This window comes from Gopherus flavomarginatus, chromosome 5 (genome assembly GCF_025201925.1).
Source record: "Gopherus flavomarginatus isolate rGopFla2 chromosome 5, rGopFla2.mat.asm, whole genome shotgun sequence".
Lineage (NCBI taxonomy): Eukaryota > Metazoa > Chordata > Testudines > Testudinidae > Gopherus > Gopherus flavomarginatus.
Window position 1 is genome coordinate 57,731,106 of NC_066621.1, and position 17,684 is coordinate 57,748,789.

A 17,684-nucleotide genomic window follows, 5' to 3' on the forward strand; every position below is an offset into this window, starting at 1 on the left:
ACACCCCCCAGGCCCCGGCCCTGAGTCCTGTACCTCCCTCATACACACCCAGCCCTCTGCTTGACTCCTTCATCCCCTCCCCCCAACCCTAGCCCTGACTCTGGCCCCCCCACCCATACCTAGCCCCCTCCTCTGCTCTGACGCCCCCAGCCCCGACTCCAGCCTGCCCCCAGCCCTCTGGGTCCTGGCGGCTGGCCCCGCACAGTCCGCTGCTGGTCTGGGGTTCTGGCTGATGGACCCTTGCCAGCCAGGGTCCCGGCCGCAGGCCTCGCTCAGCCCACTGCTGGCCTAGGTGAACAGAACCCCAGAGCAGCAGCGGGCTGAGCGGGCCGGCAGCGTAAGATCAACATTTTAATTTCATTTTAAATGAAACTTCTTAAACATTTTGAAAACCTTGTTTGTTTTACAATACAACACTAGTTTAGTTACATAATATATAGACTTAGAGAGAGACCTTCTAAAAAATGTTAAAATGTATTACCGGCACGTGAAACCTTAAATTAGAGTGAATAAATGAAGACTCAGCACACCGCTTCTGAAAGGTTGCCGACCTCTGCCATAGATCAAGAACCCATGAACAAGTACATGTAAATCTTCCATACTTTCTTTTCAGTTTTGAAGAAATCTACAAGTTTCAAAGGCAGATACTTAGAGTGAAAGACCGTGATGAATTTCCTATGATTCTAGTTGGTAACAAAGCAGATCTGGATCATCAAAGACAGGTAAATCTTGGCATTTTGTATATCAAGAATCCTAATTCTTTGTTATGGCTTTTGTAGAAATGGTTGTGAGAAGATTAACTTCAAATTTTAAAATTAGTAACTGGAGCAAATGACTTTTTCATAAAATATTTGTATTAATCACAATGGAAAAGAAATGCAGGAAATTTGGCAACTGCTATAGTTGAGGTTCTTAACGTTTCTCTTTAGGGAGAACTTTTCTGGATCAAAATATTTTACTGTTGATACAGCAGCTTATCATCTTGACTCTTGGACGTGAGGCTGAGGCTAAATTTATTGAGAGATCTAAGTTATAAGTATGTGTAATTCTCTTACTCTTAAAAATTTTCTGTAATATATATTACTCATCAAATTGGCTTGTGCCAAGCATAAAATTCTATCACTAAAAGGTGTAGTGCTTACTCTAAAAGTTTTACTCAGAGTGCACTTCTTATTGTAAAAGCAACAGAAATTTTTGTGTATAACTGAGTTATACACATATAAAGCAGATTATGCAGCCAATTGTATGCTTTGAAGTCTGGAGGTATGCAACAGAATTAATGTAGCCCATATTAAATGGATTGAAAACTGTCTAACTGATAAATTGTGGAAAAGTCATTATAAACGGGAGCAGTTATCAGATGTTTTCTAGTGGGGTCATAGAGGTATCTATTCTTGTCCCAGTGCTATTCAATATTTTACTATTGGTGTGGAAGAATATATAAAATCATTGCTGTTAATTTGCAGATGACTCCAAAAATTAATGGGAGGGTAAATAACAGGGATAGGTTAACTGTATACAGACCAAACTGGATCCCTTGATAAGAGGTTTATTGGGACAGCATGTGTTTTAATGCAGCCAAATGCAAGGTCATACATTTAGGACCAAAGAATGACCATAATACAACATCTTGAAATGTAGTGACACTGAAAAGAACTTAAGGTAATGGTAGATAATCAGATGAACATGAACTCCCTATGCAGTTCTTTAGGTGACAGAGTGAATGCAATCCTTGGATATGTAAGCAGAGAAATATCAAGTTGGAGTCAGGGGAGGAGGTGGTATTTTTGTATACGTATTAGCGAGACCATTACTGTAATACTGTGTTCGGTTCTGGTGTTGATGATTTAAAAAGGATGTAGAAACACTGGAAAGGGCTCAGGAATGTCTTTGGGTTTGGAAACCATGCTTTAAGGTGAGAGACTGAAGCTCAATCTACTTAGTTTATCAGAGAAGTTTAGGAGGTGACTTGATCAATGTCTATAAGCTCCTATTTGGGGAAAAGATTTCTAATAGTAGACAGCTCTTCAATCTAGCAGAAAAATGTACCAGAATTTTCCACAGTTTGAAGCTGAAGCGAGACAAATTCAGGCTAGAAATGAGGTGCAACTTGTAGCAAAAAATTAAAAAAGCTAGATCATAGTCCCTTCTGGCTATAAAAATCTATGAAACTATAAACTCTTCTATCACTTTGAGGGCTTTAAAGGTTTGAAACCACTTCCATAAACCTTCAAAATGTCACCTCTTTGTTTTGGTGGCAGAGAATTCCTAATCTCTCATGTCTATAGGCACTTTGTGCTATTTTATATTCAGAGTTTGTTACAGCTGAACACTGTGGTTCACATAAAATGGTTAACAATGTTGATATTTAAGAGTAACACCACTGGTGTCTGAAGTAGTATCTATTTAGATGGAAGGGCACTTCATGCTCCACAGACCTATTATTTCATGTTCTGTACACTCAGGCAGACATCAGTGCCTCAGTTGTTCTGGTTATATTTGCAAAGTAATCTTTGCTGCCATAAAAACTTGCTGATGGTTCACATAAAATGGTTTGATTTTGTTAATTGATTGTAGATACTAGTGTGGACCCTTGCCACTGACAGCTTTGTGTATTTGATAATATCTTTATTCATTTTAGCCTTAGTATCTTTGACTTGTGGCTTACCAAATCAGGCTTTGCTTTGCTACTATCAATATTTCAAGGTCTTAAAATAAAAAGTTCATTAGTTTTGGTTGTGCTTTTTTCCTGCATCTTCATACAGTGGGTACTATTGAAATGCTATGCAGAGACAGAGTTCTGAGAATCTAATTAATCAATGACAGTTCTGTAAGAAATAACACAATTACACTTTTTAGCTGCTGTTCCATAATGCATTGCTGAAATCAAAACCACAGTGTTTTTATTTTAATTGATGGAGAGCGTGCGAGGGAAGACAAGCCCTGTAACATATTGACCTATTGCAAAAAGGACTTTATGGTCACCTGCTAATGCAGTTAAACACTGGTGTACACATGCCACAGATCTATAGGGTCGTGTGTTTCACAAATATAATGTCCACATTGGCCACATGATGAAGGAAAAAAATACTATGAGTTACAAAGGGATATACAAACATTAAACCACAAAATGCTCCTGTGAGGTAAGTAATGAGATTTCAGCAGTATTACTGGATCCTTCTATAGTTTTGGGGGTTCCAAGACAGCCTTGTATATGCTTTATTACATTCTGGCCCTTCTTTTCATTATATCTAGGCATTTGGATTTAAGAGGATGGTGTTAATATTGGCTAAAAAAACAAGTCTTCAGACTGCTACTACAGCCAGTCACAGCTTGGTTAAAAGGACCTCTAGTTTGGTGTCAAGGACTTGGTGAACGCTGTATCCTCAGCTGCTTGCTTTTTATAAATGCATGCTGTACAGTTTCTCATAAAGCATTGTTTAGGTATAACTTAAATAACATTTTTCAGAGGAGCAGCCGTGTTAGTCTGTATCCGCAAAAAGAACAGGAGTACTTGTGTCACCTTAGAGACCAACAAATTTATTTCAGCATGAGCTTTCGTGAGCTACAGCTCACTTCTTCAGATGCATAGAATGGAACACACAGACAGAACATATTTATACATACAGAGAACATGAGAAGGTGGAAGTATGCATACCAACAGGAAGAGTCTAATCAATTGAGATGAGCTATCGTCAGCAGGAGAAGAAAAAACTTTTTGAAGTGATAATTAAGATGACCCATAGAAGGTGTGAGGAGAACTTAACATAGGGAAATAGATTCAATTAGTGTAATGACCCAACCATTCCGTCTCTGTTTAAGCCTGAGTTAACTATCTAATTTGCATATTAATTCAAGTTCAGCAGTCTCTTTGGAGTCTGTTTTTGAATTTTTTTTTTGTTGCAAAATTGCCACCTTCAAGTCTGTCACTGAGTGGTTAGAGAGGTTGAAGTGTTCTCCCATTGGTTTTTGAATGTTATGATTCCTGATGTCAGATTTGTGTCCATTTATTTTGCGTAGAGACTGTCCGGTTTGGCCAATGTGCATGGCAGAGGGGCATTGCTGGCACATGATGCCATATATCACGTTGGTAGATGTGCAGGTGAACGAGCCCCTGATGGCGTGGCTGATGTGATTAGGTCCTATGATGTCACTTGAATAGGTATGTGGACAGAGCTGGCATCGGGCTTTGTTGCAAGGATAGGTTCCTGGGTTAGCGTTTATGTTGTATGGTGTGCGGTTGCTGGTGAGTATTTGCTTCAGGTTGGGAGGTTGTCTATAAGCGAGGACTGGCCTATCTCCAAGATCTGTGAGAGTGAGGGATCATCTTTCAGGATAGGTTGTAGATCTTTGATGCGCTGGAGAGGTTTTAGTTGGGGGCTGTAGGTGATGGCTAGTGGTGTTCTGTTTTCTTTGTTGGGTCTGTCCTGTATTAGGTGGCTTCTGGGTACTCTTCTGGCTCTGTTATGGATACCGCATGGCCCCACAGTATGCCGACATCTTTATGGCTGACTTAGAACAATGGTTCCTTAGCTCTCTTTCCCTAACACTCCTACTCTACTTGCGCTACATTGATGACATCTAAATCATCTGGACTCATGAAAAAGAAGCCCTCGAGGAATTCTACTGTGATTTTAAGAATTTCCATCCCACAATCAAGCTCAGCCTAGACCAGTCCACACAAGTGGTCCATTTCCTAGACACTATTGTGCTAATAAGCGATGGTCACATAAACACCACCCTATACCGGAAACCCACTGACTGCTATACTTACCTGCATGCCTCCAGCTTCCATCGAGGACACACCACACGATCCATTGTCTACAGCCAAGCTCTAAAATAGAACCGTATTTGCTCCAGTCCCTCAGACAGAGAGGAACACCTACAAGATCTCTATCAAGCATTCTTACAACTACAATACCCACCTGCTGAAGTGAAAAAACAGATTGACAGAGCCAGAAGAGTACCCAGAAGCCACCTACTACAGGACAGGCATGGGTCATCTTAATCATCACTCCAATAGGTTTTTTTCTCTTTCTGATGATAGCTCATCTCAACTGATTAGACTCTTCCTGTTGGTATGCATACGTCTACCTTTTCATGTTCTCTGTATATTATAAATATCTCCTGTCTGCGTGTTCCATTCTGTGCATCCGAAGAAGTGAGCTGTAGCTCACAAAAGCTCATGCTGAAATAAAATTGTTAGTCTCTAAGGTGCCACAAGTACTCCTGTTCTTTTGTTTAAATAACATTGATTCCCTTTAAAAAGGAGGAGAGTTGAACAAGGCACTTGATGTCTCAGCAGCTTTTTCCAGGGTGGCAGCCTTATTAGCTAATCACAAACTAAATGAGGTTAGGCCTTCATCTGTCCCTGGGTGGCAGGCTTTCAAGGAAGATCCAAGATGGGTGCACGGAAGTGGCTTGTGGTTTAGTAGGTGATAGTTTTCCTCTGAGTCAGTAATTAACTAATGCACTAGCACAGCACTGTGTTGCTAGAGGTGTTATCTTTAGAGTGAGGCTTAAAACAGGGGTCCTTGTGATTCAGTTTAGGTAACAGAGTAGCAGCCGTGTTAGTCTGTATTCGCAAAAAGAACGAGTACTTGTGGCACCTTAGAGACTAAAAAATTTATTTGAGCATAAGCTTTCGTGGACTACAGCCCACTTCTTTGGATGCATAGAATGAAACATACATTCAGGAGATATATATATATATACACACATACAGAGAGCATGAAAAGGTGGGAGTTGTCTTGCCAATTCTGAGAGGCCAATTAAGTAAGAGAAAAAAACTTTTGAAGTGATAATCAAGATAGCCCAGTACAGACAGTTTGATAAGAAGTGTGAGAATACTTACAAGGGGAGATAGATTGTGTTTGTAATGGCTCAGCCATTCTCAGTCCCTATTTAAGCCTACATTGATTGTATGATTGTATCTAGTTTGCATATCGATTCCAGCTCAGCAGTTTCTCCTTGGAGTCTGTTTTTGAAGCTTTTCTGTTGCAAAATTGCCACCCGCAGGTCTGTCATTGAATGACCAGACAGGTTGAAGTGTTCTCCTACTGGTTTTTTAGTGTTGTTATTCCTGATGTCAGATTTGTGTCCATTAATTCTTTTGCCTAGAGACTGTCCGGTTTGCCCAATATACATGGCAGAGGAGCATTGGTGACACATGATGGCATATGCTTAAATTCCCACTTTCTGTTGTAAACTTTTGTGTACCACTCTTGTTTGTTAAACAGCTGCCCCATTTCACCAGTTTATTAGGGGACAAAGTGATTGCAATTATGGAATCACATGCACTTATGTGTGAGTTTTGACTTCTGTGGATTAATTAGCTTGCAATGCAGTCCTTTTTAGATTTTTTTAGTTGATTTAGCAAAATGGACTTCCAGTCAATAGCAGAACTCCATTCTTTTCATATGTTTCTTTTAAAGCTTATGTAGCATTAGATATATTGGGAATTCTGCATGAACTCTAGTCCTGATACTGCAGGGGTGGCCAACCTGATCCTAAGAAGGAGCCAGACTTCACCAATGTACATTGCCAAAGAGCCACAGTAATACCTCAGCAGTCCCCATCAGCTCCTCCCTCTGCTGCTCCCAGGGCCTCTGGCAGCACCACTGGTTAGCGCCCCCCCCTTCCTCCCTGCATCTCCCGATCAGCTGTTTCATGGTGTGCAGGAGGCTCTGGGGGGGAAGAGGGGAGGGGGAGGAGCAAGGGCACTGTAGGCTGAGGGGAAGGGGGCGGGAAGGGATGGAGTGGGGGCAGGGCCTGTGACAGAGCCAGGGGTTGAGCAGTGAGCATCCCCCAGCACATTGGAAAGTGGGTGCCTATACAGGGAGCTGCATATTAACTTCTGAAGAGCTGCATGTGGCTCCAGAGCCACACGTTGGCCACTCCTGTGATACTGCATTTGTAAGGAAGGGAAGATTATTCCTGTTTTGTTTTTGTATTTTTAAGATGAAGAAACTTAAGCAGGTGTTACATGACTTGCCCAAGAGCACACAAAGTCAATGGAGGACTAAAATTTGGGTTGTGTACAAAGCTGAGAAGCAGATACTCCCATCAGGCCATACAGTAATGTTTGAATACTATAGGACCAAACTTGGCTTGAGTGCTTATCTCAGCACAGCATAACAAGCATTTGTCATTTTCTGTTTGGATATTGAGCTCTGAAAGAGAACATATGCCAAATATAGTTAGTTAGTTAACAGTCCCCAGGGATCATGACATTTGAAAGATTGGCTAAAGCTCCAGGACAAGGTCTGCCGATGATGATGATGGTTCTGCTCTTCAGGCATGATGGAGCTGGCCACAGCAAGAGGAAAATTCTTTTGCACCGGAGATGGAGCTTTCTTGTTGCTGGTCTAAGACACTGGATGAATTCCCACAGGAATTCAGTGCCCCAGACCACCTCATCTGCTACTCCAAATAAGATGAACTACTCTGGCCTCGCTTTCGCTAAAAATATACTTACAACAGTGTATGTAGAACTTACTAACCTATTTGAAAAAAGAGCCCAACACAACTTACTTTGGGGATGGGAAGAGAGAAAAAGAACTGACTGCTATATTTACCTGCATGCCTCCAGCTTTCATCCAGACCACACCACACGATCCATTGTCTACCGCCAAGCTCTATGATACAATCGCATTTGCTCCAGCCCCTCAGAGACAAACGCCTACAAGATCTCTATCAAGCATTCTTACAACTACAGTATCCACCTGCTGAAGTGAAGAAACAGATTGACACAGCCAGAAGAGTACCCAAAAGTCACCCCTAACAGGACAGGCCCAACAAAGAAAGTAACAGAATGCTACTAGCCGTCACCTTCAGCCCTCAACTAAAACCTCTCCAGCGCATCATGAAGGATCTACAACCTATCCTGAAGGACGATCCATCACTCTCATGGATCTTGGGAGACAGGCCAGTCCTTGCTTACAGACAGCCCCCCAAACCTGAAACAAATACTCACCAACAACCGCACGCCACACAACAAAAACACTCGCCCAAGGACCTATCCTTGCAACAAAGCCCGTTGCCTATTCAGGGGACACCATCGTAGGACCTAGTCACATCAGCCACCCTATCAGCGGCTTGTTCACCTGCACATCTACTGATGTGAGAGATGCCATCATGTGCCAGCCGTGCCCCTCTGCCATGTACATTGGCCAGACTGGACAGTCTCTGCGTAAAAGAATAAATGGACACAACAGACGTCAAGAATTATAACATTAAAAAACCAGTCGAACACTTCAGCCTCCCTTGTCACTTGATTACAGACCTAAAAGTCACAATATTACAACAAAAAAACTTCAAAAACAGACTCCGGGAGTCTGAATTGGAATTAATTTGCAAACTGGACACCATTAAATTAGGCTTGAATAAAGACTGGGAGTGGATGGGTCATTACACAAAGTAAAACTATTTCTTCATTTTTATTCCCCCCCTCCCCCCACACACACAACTTCCCGTCAAGTGCTGTAAATGGACCATTTTGATTACCACTACAAAGTTTGTTTTTTTCCCTCTGTCCTGTTGGTAATAACTCACCTTAACAGATCACTCTCGTTATAGTGTGTATGGTAACACCCATTGCTTGTTGTTCTGTGTGTGTGTGTGTATGTGTGTGTGTGTTATATAATATCTCTTGCTACTGTTTTTTGCACTGCATGCATCCAATGAAGTGGGTTTTAGCCCATGAAAGCTTATGCTCAAATAAATTTGTTAGTCTCTAAGGTTCCACAGGTACTCCTATTCTTCTTGCTGATACAGATTAACATGGCTGCTACTCCAAAACCTGTTTTATATTGACTCGGGGCCTTCTTCCTGATCCAGCAAATGGCCAGGACCCTGGTATATGGAGGGCTCCAATCCATATGCAAGGATTGGAAGGACTGGGCCTACTGAAGCCTCGTAAGACTGCGCTTGTTCTGAGTGGAAACTTTGATCTTGTAACAACAAAACAAAATCCTCCTAGGGTGGGGTGATGCATAGTAGGATTAGTGTGCATGTAGGTTCTTTTATTGTTTTTAATGTCTTCTCTAATGCTTTTTACCTTAAGAATATAGTAGGTGTGCTTAGAAAGAACTGTGTGGTAACTTGTCTGCCGCAATCACTCTGTTATCAGTCTCTGAAAAGAAAGCAAGCAGAGCTGTTAGGGCAGCAGACTTTGCTGGGAAATGCACAGTGAAAGCAGGGAACTGTACAGCCTGGACTTTGCCCTAGTCTGAAGGGAGTAAGATGCAGGTCTCTACCCAAAAGGCAACAGCTGGGGAGCTGGAAGCCTGAGTGTGTGGGCCCTTGCTGGATCCAAGGGGGGAAATACAGATGTAGTTGCCGTGAACTGAGACACCCTGTCTTTCCAGTCTAGAGTGCCCTACCTTTTAGATGTACAGATCTGGGAATTGCAGATGAGAGCGTACCAGCTGATCTCTGTTGTGGAGCTGCTACAGACAGCTTGGACCAATATTGTAAGGCAACAGATCAAGGTTAACACCTTGAGTTACACCAACTAAGCAGGAAACCAGTGAATTCTTCAGTGTCCCCTGAGGCACCCATTGGAAGTGGTTTTTGCTATTAAATATATTTTTATCAATTATTTGGAAGAAAACAAAGTCACTGCTGATTTTAAAAAGAGAAAATGTGAGGAGGACCCAAACTAGTAGTGTTAAAAGATTGGTCAATTATACAGAGTGGTCTAGGTTGCTTGGTAAACAGCGCCTATTTGAACATTTTTTTTTAAACCATGCGTTTGGCTGTATTTATATTTTGTAACAAAGAATGTAGGTCACGTTTACAGAATGGGGTGACTCTCTGGAAAGGACTGGGAGGTCATGGTGAATAACTCACTAAACATGAGCTCCCAATGTGATGTTATGACAATGAGCCTTGGGTGCATAAATGGGCCTATTGAGTAGAAGAAAGGAGGTTGTGCCATATACAGAGGTAACAGCAAGAATTGCTAAGATAGTGTTCAGTCCTATTGTCAGTACTTCAGAAAAGGACATGGAAAAACTGGAAATGAGCTACAGGAGTAGTTGATGATCCAGGAAAAACTGCCTTGCAGAGAGACTTGAGAATTGCAATCTATTTAAGGTATCCAAGGGTTGACTTGATTGTCTATAAATGCCTACATAGAGAAAAGGATCTGCTAATAAGGGTCTGTTTACTTTAGCAGACAATTTCACACTAGAAATAAGGTGCACGTTTTTAACACTGGTAATTAACCTGGGGATGTGGTAGATTCTCCATCACTTGAAATCTATAAATCAAGATTAGGTCTTACACTGAGTTATCATGCATCTTTTAGAATTGATCTTTTAGAGCTACAATCAGAAGGATAGATTCAATGCAGGAATTACTGGTGGAAACTCTGCCTATTATACAGCAGGTCAGAAAGGCCTTAAAATCTGTAAAAAGCATCTCCCCTCTCCTCTTCCAGCCTCTGCACTCCCTGGGTACCTCTCTTCACATTAACTGACATAATATATGTAAGAGGCATTTTTATTCTTAATTTGTCTCTCTTAATGCTATCTGCTGACCACCCACAAGTCTACCTCTTTATCCCTGCCCTTCCCTTCCTTTGTCCAGTGTCTTACCTCTGTGTGTTTTTCTGACATCTGAGATTGCAGCTGGACATCCAATTAAATCTCCCCTAAACTACACTTTATCTTTTCTCTCGACCTCTGTCTTCCTGCACCTCTCTTGCCATTGGCATCTGTTCTTCTTCCAGTCAGACCTTTGACTGTCTTCCTTTGTAGCCATGTTTTACCAAGATCTGTTTCTTCATCTTTACCACTAACAATCTGCTTTTTCCTCCTTATGTGGCCATCCAGCATCTTAACAGATGAAAGGAGATGCGACAAAGTCAGTCCGTCAAGGGTGCTTAGCGGTGGTATAGGAAAAGAGCCTGATGCAGGTGGCAAACCTTCCCACAGTGGCTACAGGTTCCCTCACCAGACGGACAGAATTTTAAGCATACTCTGCTTCCTGGCTTGCTGGCTGAGCTCTCTCATGGCTCTTTTTAACCCAGCTTCTCCAAACTGAATGATTTTGGGCAGGATTTTCACAGTTGTCAGTGGAAATGCTGAGACCTTGCTTCATTCACCTTGTTGCTGTATTAAACCTTTGGCCTTCCTTTGTGTCGTGGGCAGTTCTTAGTTGGCCATAGAGCACAGCCTTCAGCAGATTATCTTGAGGCATGTGTTCCTCGCGTCCAGTGTAGTCTGCCCGGATTGTAGGCTGGTTCCCTCAAGGGTCTGATTATTGTGATCTGTTGGTCCCAAGTAACTCTGAGGATTTTTCTAAGGGTATGTCTACATCTACAGTTTTGCAGCGCTGGTTGTTACAGCTGTATTAGTACAGCTGTATAGGGCCAGCGCTGCAGAGTGGCCACACTTACAGCAACCAGCGCTGCAAGTGGTGTTAGATGTGGCCACACTGCAGCGCTGTTGGGCGGCTTCAAGGGAGGTTCGGGGAACGAGAGAGCAAACCGCAGGGAAGGAGACCTGCTTGCACAGGGGTTCGGGGAACGCGAGAGCAAACCGGGGAAGGAGACCTGCTTGCACGGGGGTTCGGGGAACGCGAGAGCAAACCGCCGGGAAGGAGACCTGCTTCCCGGCGGTTTGCTCTCGCGTTCCCCGAACCCCCCTGCAAACCGCAGGGAAGGAGACCTACTTGCACGGGGATTCGGGGAACGCGAGAGCAAACCGGGGAAGGAGACCTGCTTCCCGGCGGTTTGCTCTCGCGTTCCCCGAACCCCCCTGCAAACTGCAGGGAAGGAGACCTGCTTGCTTGGGGGTTCGGGGAACGCGAGAGCAAACCGGGGAAGGAGACCTGCTTGATTACCAGAGAGGCTTCCTCAGGTATGCTGCGATACCTGCTTATTCCACGGAGGTCAAGAAAAGCGCTGGTAAGTGTCTACACTTGATTACCAGCGCTGGATCCTCTACACCCGAGACAAAACGGGAGTACGGCCAGCGCTGCAAACAGGGAGTTGCAGCGCTAGTGATGCCCTGCAGATGTGTACACCTCCTAAGTTGCAGCGCTGTAACCCCCTCACCAGCGCTGCAACTTTGTGATGTAGACAAGCCCTAAGACAGCAGAGGTGGAAACTGTTCAATCTCCACTCCTGCTTGGAGTACGTAACTTAGCTTTCACACCTGTGTATAGGAAGGTACTAAGGACCCAAGAGACACCTTTGTGTTCAGGGTTAGCAAATATTTGAAGTAAGTTTGCCAAAAGTAACAGAAGCTTTGCTGATTCTAGCATCAAGTTCCCTATCAAGATTAAGTGAGCTGGTAAGAATTGAGCTGAGATAGCAGAAGTGATCCATGTTGTCCAGAGCCTTTGACATGGCTAGCAGGAGTGGTATCTGTAAGATTCTGTTGCAAATTGAGTGTCCACAAAAGGTGCTCCTCCTATTCAAGGAGTTCCATGAGGGAATGAAGGCAGCCATCCAGTATTGAAATGGAAGGTCATTTGAGTTTAATATTGATACTGGTATGAAGCAAGGCTGCGTCTTAGCACCCACTAGCTTTGACGTCATCTTCTCTATCTTAAGTATTCCTTTGGGAATTATCAGTATGGTGCATGTATTGAATCGATGATGGATGTTAGCTTGTTTTAGCGTCAAACGATTCCAGTTCAGAAGGCATATCACCTGGCTTACTATTCAGGATCTGCTTGTCACAAATGAGCATTTTGGGCTGCGTTGTGTATTGCTGTAAGATTATTTTTTCACTGAAACTTGCACCATCGTATCAGGACAAAGCTACTCAGTTTTCTTATAGAATTTCTGTAGCACTGTGTACCCACCTCTCATCTTCTGGAGTTCAAACTATATTTCTAAACAGCTGTGCTTTATATCTTGCACACTTGGTTCTTATCTAGCAGCAGCTGTTTGACTTTTGAGTCATTGTAGTTTTGGTTCATAGCAGGCTTTCCTATTTAAGGAATAAAACCTGGTCATATGAACTATTACACAGAATTTGAAAAGTATTTAATAAAATGGAAAATGGGGAAATGGTTTAAAGATGGTATATGAACAGAGCTTTCTGATTCTTGTGAATGCTCTTCTCTACACTAAAAAAAGTTAACTTGCATTTTAAATTCTTAGTTTTTTGTATTTTTGGTGAATAGCTTTGTTTTTAAATACCATGCTTGAGAAGCTATACTCAACACCTGTTGATAGTTTAATTTTAATGGCTAGATAATATTCAACTACTGAATCTCTCAGGGATAATGTGATTCATATGCAATATTTAGGGAAACAGCTACTTATTTTTTCATAGACATCATGCTCAGTGTGTGTACGTGTGTGTGTGTACGTGTGTGTACATGTACGCAAATCAGAATATGTCAGTGGAATGCTTAGAGCTTATTCTTAATGATTGCTTTTGATTTCAGGTAACACAAGAGGAAGGCCAGCAATTAGCACGACAGCTTAAAGTAACGTATATGGAAGCCTCAGCAAAAATACGATTGAATGTAGACCAAGCCTTTCATGAGCTTGTCAGAGTAATAAGGTAGGTCAACGGTGTTCTGAGGAAACTTAAAGAACTCGTGAGCTTTAACAGAGAACAAACTGCTGTCTTGGAGAGAAAATACAACTAGAGATAATCAGGGCAAATTCTGCTTGCACATCTGCACTGCAAATGTTAACTGATACTCTGCTGACTGTGTGGGTTTGAGAGGAGAACTTTTTCCCTTAATCCTTGAAGATTTCTGGTGCTAGGTATTGAACATAGTCAATGAAATCTGCTGATGCTTAAATAGTGTAGCCAGTATTCAGCAACTGAATATTGGCTTTGTGTAAAAAGTCAGATACGCTTTTACTAATCATCCCTTTGTCAAGGGAACTGAAAGGGGTTAGAGATTGAAAGATATCAGGCTAGACTAGAGCACGGGTCTGCAACCTATGGCACGTGTGCCAAACGTGTGCCCCGCAAGAAAGGAGCTGCCTCAGCGGCCTGCCCTTGGACTCCCGCATCCCCTCACCTGGCGAGGAGCCCTGCCCGTTGTTGCAGAGGGGCCTGCTCACCTGGACCACCTTGGTATAGCTGGCCATGGTGGATTGGCAGCGCGCCGGGGGAGCAGATTCGCTGCTGAACCTGATCCTGACTCCTGGTGGGTGGAGGCGGGAGAGGCCGGCGGCAGCAGTGCGGGCTGATGAGCATCTCTGGGAGGAGGCGCCGAGCCGCGACTATGGATCACCTGCTGTTCGTGAGCTGGGAGGAGTGGAGAGTCCCACGGCCTGGCCGCGCTGAGCGTGTAGCAGGTGCAGGCGAGCGGGAATTGATGGTGGCCAGAGAGCCCTGGGGCGAGGAGCTCGCATACCATGGGATCTGGAGGAGCGGCTCCTCCAGACACAGCCAGAGGGGAATCTCTCTTGCCGGGGGGCGCTAGTTGTGCTCGTGCGGTGTGTCGCGGGGCCCCGAGTGGGTGAGCCAGCTGGGGGCTACAGGAGTGGGGGAGCCCTCTGCCCTGACCCCTCCCCAATACGCACCCAGCTCTCTGCTTGACTCCTTCACTCCCCCCTCCCCCCACATCCTGACTCTTGCACCCCTCACATCCCCACCTTGAGCACCAAACAGGAGCTCCCGCATCCCCCCCCACATTCCCACCTGCACCCCTCACACCAAATGGGATCTTCTCAGGTAAGTGCCCTACACCCAAATCTCCTGCCCCAACCCTGAGCCCCTCCCTCATTCTAGCTCCTGGCCAGACCCTTCACCCCCAGCCCTGTGCTCAGTGCACTCCCACTCTCAGCTCAGTGCGGAGAGAGGAAGAGAATGGTCCAGAACCAGGGAGAAGGTAGGTACCCACTGTATGTGGGCAGGGCCAGGACCCCAGAATGGCAGCGGGCTGAGCGGGTCTGGCAGCCGGGATCTTGGCTAGCAGGAGCTGGCGGATGGAACCCCTGAGTGGCAGTGGGCTGAGGTGCTCAGACCACTGCTGCTCTGGGGTCCTGGCTGCTGGCCCTGCACAGCCTGCTGCCGGTCTGGGGTTCTGGCTGCCAGACCCTTGCCAGCCAGGGTCTCGGCAGCAGGCTCCGCTCAGCCCGCTGCCGGCCTAGGTGAATGGAACCCCAGACCAGCAGCAGGCTGAGCAGGCCAGAAGCGTAAGATCAACATTTTAATTTAATTTTAAATGAAGCTTCTTAAACATTTTGAAAACCTTGTTTATTTTACAATACAACGCTAGTTTAGTTAATATACTATATAGACTTATAGAGAGAGACTTTCTAAAAAACGTTAAAATGTATTACTGGCACGTGAAACCTTAAATTAAAGTGAATAAATGAAGACTTTGCACACCACTTCTGAAAGGTTGCCGACCCCTGGACTAGAGCCTTGTTAGTAAGCTCACAGCCTAGCCTAGCCTAGCCTAGCAGGTTGCTTGGTTCAATGCACAGCCCCCAAAACAGACCACAGTATAGTCTTTCAATCAAGCCAAGCATACAACAAACCAAACCAACAGATCAAGGATTATGTAGTTTATTCTTCCTTCACCTAGAGAACTGCCTTGTTTACTGCTCCTGTCTGGCAGGTGAATGTACAAAAAATAAATAGCTTAATCAATGGTAAAACTAAATGCTTTCTGGAAGTGGCTGCACTTCTTTGGTAAAATATCTCCCTTTTTCTCCCAGTCAGAGTGGATAATCAAATTACATGTGCCTTGAACAGAGTCTGTTAGACCAATATGAGTTGCTTTACTGAGAATGCTTTTGCTTCCACTTTGCAGGGGCAACTCCAGGCCCCAGCATGCCAAGCGCGTGTTTGGGGCGGGAAGCCGTGAGGGGCGCTCTGCCGGTGTCGCGAGGGTGGCAGGCAGGCTGCCTTGGGCGGTTTGCCTGCGGAGGGTCCGCTGGTCCCACGGCTTTGGCAGACCTGCCGCAGGTGTGCCTGCGGGAGGTCCACCGAAGCCACAGGACCAGCAGACCCACCGCTGGAGGCAGCCTGCCTGCCGTGCTTGGGCCGGCAAAATCCCTAGAGCCACCCCTGCCACTTTGTAGATTTTTCAAATATAGAGACTGTCAGCAAAAATGCCCTTGCTGACTTCTGTTAGTGCCACCACAGGAGGGGAATAAAGAGTTGGATGTACCAGGAGGGAGAATTTTCTGTCTATGGAATAAAAAGGCAAATTGTGGGGTGGGGAAGGAAGGATTCTTTTTCCTTCCCTGTGGTTGTGCCTATGGACCTAAATAAAAAACAGTGCTTTGAATAACAACCAGAAGTGACTAGGAAGGGAGTGAAACCCTGGAGCACATGCCTGTTTCCTATGGCCAAAGCTGCTAAGTAAGCAAAAAGTCACCACCTGAGCTTTCTGAAGCTTTGGAGTATCAAATAAAGCTCCATGTAGAGCGCAATGCAGTGATTCCAATAGGATGTCACAAAAGCATGGATAACTATGGTGAGAGTGTTATGTAATGTCCTCCTATAAGTGCATGGAAAAAGATGGCTCAGGTTCCTAGTGTCTTCTGTCAGCGTAGAGAGGAGTTCTAGAAAAGGGTTTAAAATCTCAGTTGAAGGAAATTGATTCCTTTGATGGCATCCTGCCCTTCAAAATCTGTCAATAACTGACCCAATTCCTCACTAGTAGATTTTTTTAGTAGCCATCAGGGACGTGGGTCTCAATTGCAAATTGAAGCTCCCATCACATTTACACATCCTCTGGGTGAAAATGGAAAAATAAATGTTATATTCATCATAAAAATACTGCTTTGGCACTTCAGGAAGGGAATTCTTATACCTAAAATCCCATAGCCTAGCCAAAGGGTGCTAACATACTCTTCTTGGCTTATTGATCATAAGGGTGGTACAGTTTTGGTTTTGAGGCAAAATGCCATCAGAGTATCTTGCTGTAGTTATCCAAGTAGCATAAACACCATTTTAAAAATCTGGTTTATAGTGTGGTCATAGGCCAGAGACAAGTAATATATTTTCAAGAGCTATCACAGATTATCCTGTCCTTTTTGGCTAGAGGCAGAAGAGAGTAAAATATAGAGCATTCATCCTCTATCATTAGGATTTGCCTCTTCTTATTCCTAAAATTATCATTCAAATTTGATTTCAATTTAAATGGTACTCGAAAACAAACATGTCTATTTCACTTCTCCAAAGAGGATGAGTTATGTCATCATTTGGATGTTGCATAACTTCGGAACTGAACTTGTTGGCTATAAGTAACCCATTTTGAACCATTTAAATTGCATCAGAGCAATTTGCTCTGTTTCATGGAATTTCCCTTTTGGTTAAAGGAAAGCACAGGCTTTTAGAAGCATTATAAGAAGAGCTAACTAAAATGTTGAATTTCAATACTTGTTGATGTAGCTTCTAGAACCAGGCATGAATTAAGATTATGTTGATCAGTCATTATTAATATTATTATTGCTTATGCCCCCTGGAAAAAACAGGATTTGGGGGAATCTCTGTAAGATATGGTTTTCAGAGAGACGACATCTTAGATTTATCCATAAAAATTGGTTATTTATGGTTATTTAAGCTGTTAATATTGAGGTACAAATATAGGCCTATTGTCCAGTATTTGGTTATAGGCACGACACCTTTTTTACCTTAGAGCATGCCCAGAAGAGTAGCAGTCTAACCTTCCTGAAAATCTTGCTGGGTCTGACATGAACTGATATAAGTGTGCCTAATAGTATTCACGAGCAGTAATAT

General features: G+C 43.8%; 2 protein-coding genes across 3 annotated transcripts in view; both read left to right on the top strand.

Annotated features, from left to right (window-relative positions):
* LOC127051789 (uncharacterized) overlaps positions 1-17,684 on the top strand; it is a 434,435-nt gene that overhangs the window by 317,812 nt on the left and 98,939 nt on the right. The gene's annotated exons all lie outside the window — the stretch shown is intronic.
* Positions 1-17,684, top strand: part of RRAS2 (RAS related 2) — a 93,417-nt gene that overhangs the window by 73,729 nt on the left and 2,004 nt on the right. For both annotated transcript variants that reach the window (XM_050954568.1, XM_050954569.1), the window contains 2 exons: positions 614-722; positions 13,411-13,529. In XM_050954568.1, the coding sequence (XP_050810525.1) occupies positions 614-722; positions 13,411-13,529 (228 nt within the window). The remainder of the gene's footprint in view (positions 1-613; positions 723-13,410; positions 13,530-17,684) is intronic.